Source organism: Ylistrum balloti, unplaced genomic scaffold (genome assembly GCF_031769215.1).
Source record: "Ylistrum balloti isolate Yb309-2 unplaced genomic scaffold, AGI_CSIRO_Ybal_v1 Utg369690, whole genome shotgun sequence".
Taxonomy (NCBI): Eukaryota; Metazoa; Mollusca; class Bivalvia; order Pectinida; family Pectinidae; genus Ylistrum; species Ylistrum balloti.
In genome coordinates this window covers 371026-383396 of record NW_026781926.1, presented here as the reverse complement: position 1 = coordinate 383396, position 12371 = coordinate 371026, and the positions used below count along the sequence as shown (strand labels likewise).

General features: G+C 39.8%; 1 protein-coding gene across 1 annotated transcript; it reads left to right on the top strand.

Moving 5' to 3' along the window:
- The first annotated feature begins 4615 nt into the window (after positions 1-4615).
- LOC132565087 (uncharacterized) lies at positions 4616-7860 on the top strand. The gene is made up of 9 exons (XM_060229692.1): positions 4616-4727; positions 5144-5269; positions 5443-5568; positions 5811-5960; positions 6195-6320; positions 6945-7070; positions 7244-7369; positions 7612-7731; positions 7838-7860. The coding sequence occupies exons 1-9, from the start codon at positions 4616-4618 to the stop codon at positions 7858-7860; spliced, it is 1035 nt and encodes a 344-aa protein (XP_060085675.1).
- Positions 7861-12371: the final 4511 nt, after the last annotated feature.

The window sequence follows — 12371 nt, the reverse complement described above, 5'->3', positions numbered from 1 at the left end:
GGTGTTCGTGGTAAGTAGTGCAAAATCCACATCGAGCGTACATCTGGATAGGTGTTCGTGGTAAGTAGTGCAAAATCCACATCGAGCGTACATCTGGATAGGTGGTCTTCGTAAGTAGTGCAAAATCCATATCGAGCGTACATCTGGACAGGTGTTCGTTGTAAGTAGTGCAAAATCCACATAGAGCGTACATCTGGATAAGTGGTTTTCATAAATAGTGCAAAATCCACATCGAGCGTACATCTGGATAAGTGGTTTTCATAAATAGTGCAAAATCCACATCGAGCGTACATCTGGACAGGTGTTCGTTGTAGGTAGTGAAAAAACCACATCGAGGGTACATCTGGATAGGTGGTCGTTATAAGTAGTGGAAAATCCACATCGAGCGTACATCTGGACAGGTGTTCGTTGTAAGTATTGCAAAATCCACATCGAGCGTACATCTGGATAGGTGGTCTTCGTAAGTAGTGCAAAATCCACATCGAACGTTCATCTGGACAGGTGTTCGTTGTAAGTATTGCAAAATCCACATCGAGCGTACATCTGGATAGGTGGTCCTCGTAAGTAGTGCAAAATCCACATCGAACGTTCATCTGGACAGGTGTTCGTTGTAAGTATTGCAAAATCCACATCGAGCGTACATCTGGATAGGTGTTCGTGGTAAGTAGTGCAAAATCCACATCGAGGGTACATCTGGATAGGTGGTCGTTATAAGTAGTGGAAAATCCACATCGAGCGTACATCTGGACAGGTGTTCGTTGTAAGTATTGCAAAATCCACATCGAGCGTACATCTGGATAGGTGGTCTTCGTAAGTAGTGCAAAATCCACATCGAACGTTCATCTGGACAGGTGTTCGTTGTAAGTATTGCAAAATCCACATCGAGCGTACATCTGGATAGGTGGTCCTCGTAAGTAGTGCAAAATCCACATCGAACGTTCATCTGGACAGGTGTTCGTTGTAAGTATTGCAAAATCCACATCGAGCGTACATCTGGATAGGTGTTCGTGGTAAGTAGTGCAAAATCCACATCGAGCGTACATCTGGATAGGTGTTCGTGGTAAGTATTGCAAAATCCACATCGAGCGTACATCTGGATAGGTGGTCGTTGTAAGTAGTGGAAAATCCACATCGAGCGTACATCTGGATAAGTGTTCGTGGTAAGTAGTGGAAAATCCACATCGGGCGTTCATCTGGATAAGTGTTCGTGGTAAGTAGTGCAAAATCCACATCGGGCGTTCATCTGGATAAGTGTTCGTGGTAAGTAGTGCAAAATCCACATCGAGCGTACATCTGGACAGGTGTTCGTTGTAGGTAGTGAAAAAACCACATCGAGGGTACATCTGGATAGGTGGTCGTTATAAGTAGTGGAAAATCCACATCGAGCGTACATCTGGACAGGTGTTCGTTGTAAGTATTGCAAAATCCACATCGAGCGTACATCTGGATAGGTGGTCGTTATAAGTAGTGCAAAATCCACATCGAACGTACATCTGGACAGGTGTTCGTTGTAGGTAGTGAAAAAACCACATCGAGGGTACATCTGGATAGGTGGTCGTTATAAGTAGTGGAAAATCCACATCGAGCGTACATCTGGACAGGTGTTCGTTGTAAGTATTGCAAAATCCACATCGAGCGTACATCTGGATAGGTGGTCTTCGTAAGTAGTGCAAAATCCACATCGAACGTTCATCTGGACAGGTGTTCGTTGTAAGTATTGCAAAATCCACATCGAGCGTACATCTGGATAGGTGGTCCTCGTAAGTAGTGCAAAATCCACATCGAACGTTCATCTGGACAGGTGTTCGTTGTAAGTATTGCAAAATCCACATCGAGCGTACATCTGGATAGGTGTTCGTGGTAAGTAGTGCAAAATCCACATCGAGCGTACATCTGGATAGGTGTTCGTGGTAAGTATTGCAAAATCCACATCGAGCGTACATCTGGATAGGTGGTCGTTGTAAGTAGTGGAAAATCCACATCGAGCGTACATCTGGATAAGTGTTCGTGGTAAGTAGTGGAAAATCCACATCGGGCGTTCATCTGGATAAGTGTTCGTGGTAAGTAGTGCAAAATCCACATCGGGCGTTCATCTGGATAAGTGTTCGTGGTAAGTAGTGCAAAATCCACATCGAGCGTACATTTGGATAGGTGGTGGTTGTAAGAACAGCTGTTACATTGATGGAACAGATTTTTTTTATAGATAACAACGAATATAGATATACAGGTATTAACTATTTATGATTTCGGCTATTCGGTTTCCAAGATATAAAATGGTTTTGTAACATTGGTATTGGCATACGATGATACGTATCAGTTCTATACATTATACATATGTACAGTATAGGTGTGTCTACGGCAGTAACGTAAACGAGACCATTGCGCGGATATCCACCAGTAATTACTAAAACTTGAATCCTCGTGACAATTCAACATTTAAAACATGTATAATTATTTCAGAGTCTGTCTGACTTCAAGGGTTTTGTCATGTTCTCGTAAAGTAAGATATTTCCCTGAAGATTTCTAATTTCATATATTGTCACCAGTTTGATTCCAAGCTGTTGATAAGTGTACATATACAAATGTACGTTATGTACTCATGAATCATGACACTTTTATGCTATCACCAAATTTCGAACAAAGAAATAATATATTTAAAAGTGACGATAACGTATAGTTTTTCTAGTTAGCCCCAGAAAGCTTTGGTATACTGCAGCATCCGTTTGACAATGACCCACAAAGCTGATTTTTACCAAATTAGGTCAAAAGCAACCTAGGGAAAGAAGTTCGAATTGGTATAAGTTGAGGGACTGGGCCCAATGTGATCGGATGGATGGGACCCATTCGGGGAAATTAAGTCATCTCGCTATCGCCAAAGTAACGCTTTGACATCAGGCCCTTGAAATAGGTATATATATACCAAACTACCCTACAGGAGACGGGCCCAATACCAACGGTTCTAATGCTGATATGACAAATTGCTGGTAATACTTCCACTCATGGTTCTGATGGTAGTAAGACCAATACCAATGGTTCTAATGGTGGTAAGACCAATTACAATGGTTCTGATGGTGGTAAGACTAATATCAATGGTTTCGATGGTGGTAAGACCAATACCAATGGTTCTGATGGTGGTAAGACCAATATCAATGGTTCTGATGGTGGTAAGACCAATACCAATGGTTCTGATGGTGGTAAGACCAATATCAATGGTTCTGATGGTGGTAAGACTAATATCAATGGTTCTGATGGTGGTAAGATTAATATCAATGGTTCTGATTGTGGTAAGACTAATACCAATGGTTCAGATGGTGGTAAGACCAGTACCAATGGTTCTGATGGTGGTAAGACCAGTACCAATGGTTCTGATGGTGGTAAGACCAATACCAATGGTTCTGATGCTGGTAAGACTAATATCAATGGTTCTGATGGTGGTAAGACTAATACCAATGGTTCTGATGGTGGTAAGACCAGTACCAATGGTTCTAATGGTGGTAAGACCAATATCAATGGTTCTGATGGTGGTAAGACCAATACCAATGGTTCTGATGGTGGTAAGACTAATACCAATGGTTCTGATGGTGGTAAGACTAATACCAATGGTTCTGATGGTGGTAAGACCAATACCAATGGTTCTGATGGTAGTAAGACCAATACCAATGGTTCTGATGGTGGTAAGACTAATATCAATGGTTCTGATGGTGGTAAGACTAATACCAATGGTTCTGATGGTGGTAAGACCAGTACCAATGGTTCTGATGGTGGTAAGACCAGTACCAATGGTTCTGATGGTAGTAAGACCAATATCAATGGTTCTGATGGTAGTAAGACCAATACCAATGGTTCTGATGGTGGTAAGACTAATATCAATGGTTCAGATGGTGGTAAGACCAGTACCAATGGTTCTGATGGTGGTAAGACCAGTACCAATGGTTCTGATGGTGGTAAGACCAGTACCAATGGTTCTGATGGTGGTAAGACCAATACCAATGGTTCTGATGGTGGTAAGACTAATATCAATGGTTCTGATGGTGGTAAGACTAATACCAATGGTTCTGATGGTGGTAAGACCAATATCAATGGTTCTGATGATAGTAAGACCAATGCCAAATGTCTCTGACGGTGGTAAGACTAATACCAATGATTCTGATGATAGTAAGACCAATGCCAAATGTCTCTGATGGTGGTAAGACGAATACCAATGGTTCTGATGGTGGTAAGACTAATTACAATGGTTCTGAAGGTGGTAAGACCAATACCAAAATTCAGATGGTGGTAAGACTAATACCAATGGTTCTGATGGTGGTAAGACCAATACCAAAGGTTCAGATGGTGGTAAGACCAAAACCGATGGTTCTGATGGTAGTAAGACCAATACCAATGGTTCTGATGGTGGTAAGACCAATATCAATGGTTCTGATGGTGGTAAGACCAGTACCAATGGTTCTGATGGTGGTAAGACTAATATCAATGGTTCTGATGGTGGTAAGACTAATACCAATGGTTCTGATGGTGGTAAGACCAATATCAATGGTTCTGATGATAGTAAGACCAATGCCAAATGTCTCTGACGGTGGTAAGACTAATACCAATGATTCTGATGATAGTAAGACCAATGCCAAATGTCTCTGATGGTGGTAAGACGAATACCAATGGTTCTGATGGTGGTAAGACCAATACCAAAGGTTCAGATGGTGGTAAGACCAAAACCGATGGTTCTGATGGTGGTAAGACTAATACCAATGGTTCTGATGGTGGTAAGACCAATATCAATGGTTCTGATGGTGGTAAGACTAATATCAATGGTTCTGATGGTGGTAAGACCAATACCAATGGTTCTGATGGTGGTAAGACCAATACCAATGGTTCTGATGGTGGTAAGACTAATACCAATGGTTCTGATGATAGTAAGACCAATGCCAAATGTCTCTGACGGTGGTAAGACTAATACCAATGATTCTGATGATAGTAAGACCAATGCCAAATGTCTCTGACGGTGGTAAGACTAATACCAATGATTCTGATGATAGTAAGACCAATGCCAAATGTCTCTGATGGTGGTAAGACGAATACCAATGGTTCTGATGGTGGTAAGACTAATTACAATGGTTTTGAAGGTGGTAAGACCAATACCAAAATTCAGATGGTGGTAAGACTAATACCAATGGTTCTGATGGTGGTAAGACCAATACCAAAGGTTCAGATGGTGGTAAGACCAAAACCGATGGTTCTGATGGTAGTAAGACCAATACCAATGGTTCTGATGGTGGTAAGACCAATATCAATGGTTCTGATGGTGGTAAGACTAATATCAATGGTTCTGATGGTGATAAGACTTATATCAATGGTTCTGAAGGTGGTAAGACTAATACCAATGGTTCTGATGGTGGTAAGACTAATTACAATGGTTCTGAAGGTGGTAAGACCAATACCAAAATTCAGATGATGGTAAGACTAATACAAATGGTTCTGATGGTGGTAAGACCAATACCAAAGGTTCAGATGGTGGTAAGACCAAAACCGATGGTTCTGATGGTAGTAAGACCAATACCAATGGTTCTGATGGTGGTAAGACCAATATCAATGGTTCTGATGGTGGTAAGACCAGTACCAATGGTTCTGATGGTGGTAAGACCAATACCAATGGTTCTGATGGTGGTAAGACTAATACCAATGGTTCTGATGGTGGTAAGACTAATACCAATGGTTCTGATGGTGGTAAGACCAATATCAATGGTTCTGATGATAGTAAGACCAATGCCAAATGTCTCTGACGGTGGTAAGACTAATACCAATGATTCTGATGATAGTAAGACCAATGCCAAATGTCTCTGATGGTGGTAAGACGAATACCAATGGTTCTGATGGTGGTAAGACCAATACCAAAGGTTCAGATGGTGGTAAGACCAAAACCGATGGTTCTGATGGTAGTAAGACCAATATCAATGGTTCTGATGGTGGTAAGACTAATATCAATGGTTCTGATGGTGGTAAGACCAATACCAATGGTTCTGATGGTGGTAAGACCAATATCAATGGTTCTGATGATAGTAAGACCAATGCCAAATGTCTCTGACGGTGGTAAGACTAATATCAATGGTTCTGATGGTGGTAAGACGAATACCAATGGTTCTGATGGTGGTAAGACTAATTACAATGGTTCTGAAGGTGGTAAGACCAATACCAAAATTCAGATGGTGGTAAGACTAATACCAATGGTTCTGATGGTGGTAAGACCAATACCAAAGGTTCAGATGGTGGTAAGACCAAAACCGATGGTTCTGATGGTAGTAAGACCAATACCAATGGTTCTGATGGTGGTAAGACCAATATCAATGGTTCTGATGGTGGTAAGACTAATATCAATGGTTCTGATGGTGGTAAGACTAATACCAATGGTTCTGATGGTGGTAAGACTAATTACAATGGTTCTGAGGGTGGTAAGACCAATACCAAAATTCAGATGGTGGTAAGACTAATACCAATGGTTCTGATGGTGGTAAGACCAGTACCAATGGTTCTGATGGTGGTAAGACCAATACCAATGGTTCTGATGGTGGTAAGACCAGTACCAATGGTTCTGATGGTGGTAAGACCAATACCAATGGTTCTGATGCTGGTAAGACTAATACCAATGGTTCTGATGGTGGTAAGACCAGTACCAATGGTTCTGATGGTGGTAAGACCAGTACCAATGGTTCTGATGGTGGTAAGACCAATACCAATGGTTCTGATGGTGGTAAGACTAATACCAATGGTTCTGATGATAGTAAGACCAATGCCAAATGTCTCTGACGGTGGTAAGACTAATAACAATGATTCTGATGATAGTAAGACCAATGCCAAATGTCTCTGATGGTGGTAAGACGAATACCAATGGTTCTGATGGTGGCAAGACTAATTACAATGGTTCTGAAGGTGGTAAGACCAATACCAAAATTCAGATGGTGGTAAGACTAATACCAATGGTTCTGATGGTGGTAAGACCAATACCAAAGGTTCAGATGGTGGTAAGACCAAAACCGATGGTTCTGATGGTAGTAAGACCAATACCAATGGTTCTGATGGTGGTAAGACCAATATCAATGGTTCTGATGGTGGTAAGACTAATATCAATGGTTCTGATGGTGATAAGACTTATATCAATGGTTCTGAAGGTGGTAAGACTAATACCAATGGTTCTGATGGTGGTAAGACTAATTACAATGGTTCTGAAGGTGGTAAGACCAATACCAAAATTCAGATGGTGGTAAGACTAATACCAATGGTTCTGATGGTGGTAAGACTAATACCAAAGGTTCAGATGGTGGTAAGACCAAAACCGATGGTTCTGATGGTAGTAAGACCAATACCAATGGTTCTGATGGTGGTAAGACCAATATCAATGGTTCTGATGGTGGTAAGACTAATATCAATGATTCTGATAGTGGTAAGACCAATATCAATGGTTCTGATGGTGGTAAGACTAATATCAATGGTTCTGATGGTGGTAAGACCAATACCAATGGTTCTGATGGTGGTAAGACCAATATCAATGGTTCTGATGATAGTAAGACCAATGCCAAATGTCTCTGACGGTGGTAAGACTAATACCAATGGTTCTGATGATAGTAAGACCAATGCCAAATGTCTCTGATGGTGGTAAGACCACTACCAATGGTTCTGATGGTAGTAAGACCAATACCAATGGTTCTGATGGTAGTAAGACCAATACCAATGGTTCTGATGGTGGTAAGACTAATACCATTGGTCCTGGTGGTAGTAAGACAGGTACCAAGGGTTCTTATGCCGATGCTTTTTTCACTATTTTCTTACCAATTTTTTTTCTATTTGTCAGAATTTGCCCAGCAATTACGGTAGTTCGCCTACGTAACACATTATATTAAAGAAGCATAATATTGGACAATAAAGAAGCAATTACGGTAGTTCGCCTAAGTAACACGTTAGATTAAAGTTGTACAGTAGTAGACAATAAAGCAATTACGGTAGTTCGCCTAGGTAACACGTTAGATTAAAGTTGTACAGTAGTAGACAATAAAGCAATTACGGTAGTTCGCCTAAGTAACACGTTAGATTAAAGTTGTACAGTAGTAGACAATAAAGCAATTACGGTAGTTCGCCTAGGTAACACGTTAGATTAAAGTTGTACAGTAGTAGACAATAAAGCAATTACGGTAGTTCGCCTAAGTAACACGTTAGATTAAAGTTGTACAGTAGTAGACAATAAAGCAATTACGGTAGTTCGCCTAGGTAACACGTTAGATTAAAGTTGTACAGTAGTAGACAATAAAGCAATTACGGTAGTTCGCCTAGGTAACACGTTAGATTAAAGTTGTACAGTAGTAGACAATAAAGCAATTACGGTAGTTCGCCTAGGTAACACGTTAGATTAAAGTTGTACAGTAGTAGACAATAAAGCAATTACGGTAGTTCGCCTAGGTAACACGTTAGATTAAAGTTGTACAGTAGTAGACAATAAAGCAATTACGGTAGTTCGCCTAGGTAACACGTTAGATTAAAGTTGTACAGTAGTAGACAATAAAGCAATTACGGTAGTTCGCCTAGGTAACACGTTAGATTAAAGTTGTACAGTAGTAGACAATAAAGCAATTACGGTAGTTCGCCTAGGTAACACGTTAGATTAAAGTTGTACAGTAGTAGACAATAAAGAAGCAATTACGGTAGTTCGCCTAAGTAACACGTTAGATTAAAGTTGTACAGTAGTAGACAATAAAGCAATTACGGTAGTTCGCCTAGGTAACACGTTAGATTAAAGTTGTACAGTAGTAGACAATAAAGCAATTACGGTAGTTCGCCTAAGTAACACGTTAGATTAAAGTTGTACAGTAGTAGACAATAAAGCAATTACGGTAGTTCGCCTAGGTAACACGTTAGATTAAAGTTGTACAGTAGTAGACAATAAAGCAATTACGGTAGTTCGCCTAGGTAACACGTTAGATTAAAGTTGTACAGTAGTAGACAATAAAGCAATTACGGTAGTTCGCCTAGGTAACACGTTAGATTAAAGTTGTACAGTAGTAGACAATAAAGCAATTACGGTAGTTCGCCTAGGTAACACGTTAGATTAAAGTAGTATAGCATTGGACTCACATGCCCTAATATCCATATACTCAGATTACCTAATGTACAATCAGTCCCGATACCAATCTGATGGAGCCGGTTGTAAAACTAAGTTTTTTTGAACATATTTCCTACATGTTGTTAATATCTCATGCAAATCCGATTCCATTCTAACAACTTTTAATGTGTTACAACCAGCCCCGACCTTCCTTATCTTACGGTAACGATAGTATGTTTTATCAATTAAGTGAGTTTATACAATTGACCCTAAATTATATATTATTCTGAGTCTCGCTGGGACACCGAGTTGGAGAGAAAACATGCCGCGGTATACATGCCTTTCGCCGGCAGAAGACATTCAGACAATAATACAATAATACATTATATTATTGACTAAAACGTGCCACTTCACTTGATCTCTTCAGATATCAGACACTACTTTGTATGTGTTACCTGAAATGTTTATATTCCCATGTAAACCAGTATATCTGTAAATGCTTACAACAATTTCAGTGGCACAAAAATGATTAAAAGGAAACAACCACCGGATCCGGAAACAATATTTTGGGGAAAATAACGATATCAAACAAAAATCAATTAAAATTTGGTGGCACGGTGTTTGGTATTTTCCATAGTTCTAGGAAGCCTCCATAGACATTTACATAATGAGCTGAAGATCAGGTTCACCATCCTGTTAGCTTTCTTTACTTGTATGTCCCTGTCCTTTCTAAACTTTAAGTTGCTGTCAAATTTTACACTAAGGCCTTTTCCTGTTGCCACTTTTCAGCCCATCATCAAATGGTTGACTATTTAAATCGTCTTACGTCCGTGGTTCGTCCGCCCCTCCGCCCCTCCGCCCCTCCGTCGTCCGTTCGTTTATAAACAAGTTCTTGTTATCGCTATTTCGTAGACATGGAGAATTCATCTTTCTCAAATTCCATATGTAGGTTCCCCCTGGGTCCTTGGTTGCATCCTTTTGATTTTGGGACTGATTAGGAAAACAAAATGGCTGACAGGCGGTCATCTTGGACATTAAAATAGAAGTTTGTTATCACTATTTCTTGAGAAGTAATAGATATGGCTTCTCAAATTCCATAATAAGTCAACATTAGCCTCTTTTTGTGCCATTAGATTTAGGGACTGATCAGAAAAATAAAATGGCTTACAGGCGGTTATCCCGAGAAAAGACAGAGAAAAGAGGGGAAAAGGTCTTTTAAAATAGATATCAGGACCAAACAACGATGGGCGCTAATATCAGTCTGAGACTTCTTGTCTGGTGGTGTGTGTCGTGTTCTAATCAACGTGGCTGTAGTGGTGGGCTGAGACATCATTCCCTGTATGAAGGTTTACCCATTTCCGTGACTAGTGTTACAAGCCAGGTTTTGTAATGTTGTTGACATTGTTAGTATCGTCCTGTTCTAGATGTTTGCACGTTTAATAACAACTTGTTGTTCCAAGCCACACAATGAAATCCTCTATCCATTTTCATGTTTTCCAAAATATCATATGCCTTCATTTTCTCCAGTAATCTCTGGTGAGGAACTATGACTTCCCTGAAGTCAAGGTAAACTGTCTACTTGATCAACTCTTTCCAGTGATTCCGTCCTGTGCTCTATATTTGTGAACCCTATGATGTTCTGCTGCTAAATCCACATTGCATGGAAAAGAGATAATTCCTGGTCATATGGTCCGGGACTCTATTCCGTATAATTCTTTGTAGCAGTTTCTCCGGACCTCACACTTACGGATCTACAGTTGCTGTACTTCTGCTTGTTACCCTTATTGTAGATGGGTCCAACTTTAGCTCTCTCCCAAGGAATTAGTGTTAAATACAACACTCAGTGATAAAATGAGAGGATGTTCAACACACCAAGGTAACGTTACAAAAATAGCGCGATCAACAGCGCACTGGAGCGCGGCGGCACGACACAAATAAATATCGACTGCGCTTAACTTCCATACTCACTTTCCGTGTCGTTCGATTAACATTATGATTATGTTAATCAACAGCGCTTTTTACATACAGCTGTATTTTCGCTCTCCATATCACCGCCTTATTTGTTGGGTTTTTTAAACAGAGCGATCTGACGTAATACTTACATCAAACAAATAAAGCTTGTTCTGCTGAGTTTTAAGCCATCACAGTTCTTGCTATACTTCCAATTACACATGTCTCTTGTGAATCGAACACAGACCATTTTTTCGCAGAATGTTAAGTGTGACCAGTAAGTAAGTACTTAGTATCTAATATTCAACATATCGGAGTGAAAGTGGCATTTAAAACTAAGAGTTAGAAGACATACTTTACGTATTAGTAATTGGAAATACATCCTAGCTTACAGATGACATACAAGACATGTCGAGAATCGACAATCGCGGTCATCAAGACGCTTCATCATAATTGTTCTCTGTCGGTCAATGGTTTTGAGTGTTGACTGGCTTGTAACGATTGTTTTAAGCATTTTCCCTTGGCAAACAGACGGATATTCTTAATTCACATTTACATAAAGTGTTGGGTAACAATATACAACTTTGTACAAGGTATATGGCTCGTAGATATTTTTTGTTATACTCCCAGCCTGAGTACCTGTTTGACCTGTGATAATTGGAAGAATAAGAGAATATAATTTGCTAATCACTAAATAATGGTCGGCAAATGCAGCAGTAGGCAACCATGTACGTTACACGAAATAGAGTTATATCCCCACCTCCACCCTCCCTTCCCTCGCTGTCATTTGGATGTTTGTTTCACAAACCTGTCTTATACCAAATGTACCACTTTCTGACGTTATAGCTTGGACAGTGCCTGACTAACGATACTCAGCTTTTTGGTGGAAGAAATGAAGCATTTTCTCAAGTTTTATCAATAAAGGGGAACTGCCGTGTTAATAAATATTGAGGTATTTATTTTCTGATTCTTAGTTTCTGTCTTGCTGAACATTGGATTCATTTGCACCAACGACCATTTTTAGTGATCATAGTTGTGAAATTGATTAACTGTTTTGAACTCCCGATACATTCGAAATTCAAACAAATTTTACAGTAAACAACTGCAGAGATATATTGAAAACATAAATAAAAAGACTCATGTTTATAGTATGAATTAAAGGCCGCTTTGATAAGCTTGCTTCAAATTCAGTTTTACTGATAAAGAATAACGAGTAGGTATAAAAATATACGAAAGACAGAAAAAGAAAAATCACACGACAAATAGAAAAGTGATTTGCGAGAATAGCTGAGACGAGATGCGCTCACGCGTGACAACCTTTTTCCGGGCTTGCTTGTTTATA

What these genes read in the sequence shown, in the direction of transcription:
- LOC132565087 (XM_060229692.1), top strand. Translation starts at nt 4,616, where the DNA reads ATGCCAAATGTCTCTGATGGTGGTAAGACGAATACCAATGGTTCTGAT. An exon ending in TACCAATGGTTCTGATGGTG is followed by an intron (nt 6,321 to 6,944) that starts GTAAGACCAATA and finishes ACCAAAATTCAG; the next exon opens with ATGGTGGTAAGACTAATACC. An exon ending in TACCAATGGTTCTGATGGTG is followed by an intron (nt 7,732 to 7,837) that starts GTAAGACTAATA and finishes TCTATTTGTCAG; the next exon opens with AATTTGCCCAGCAATTACGG.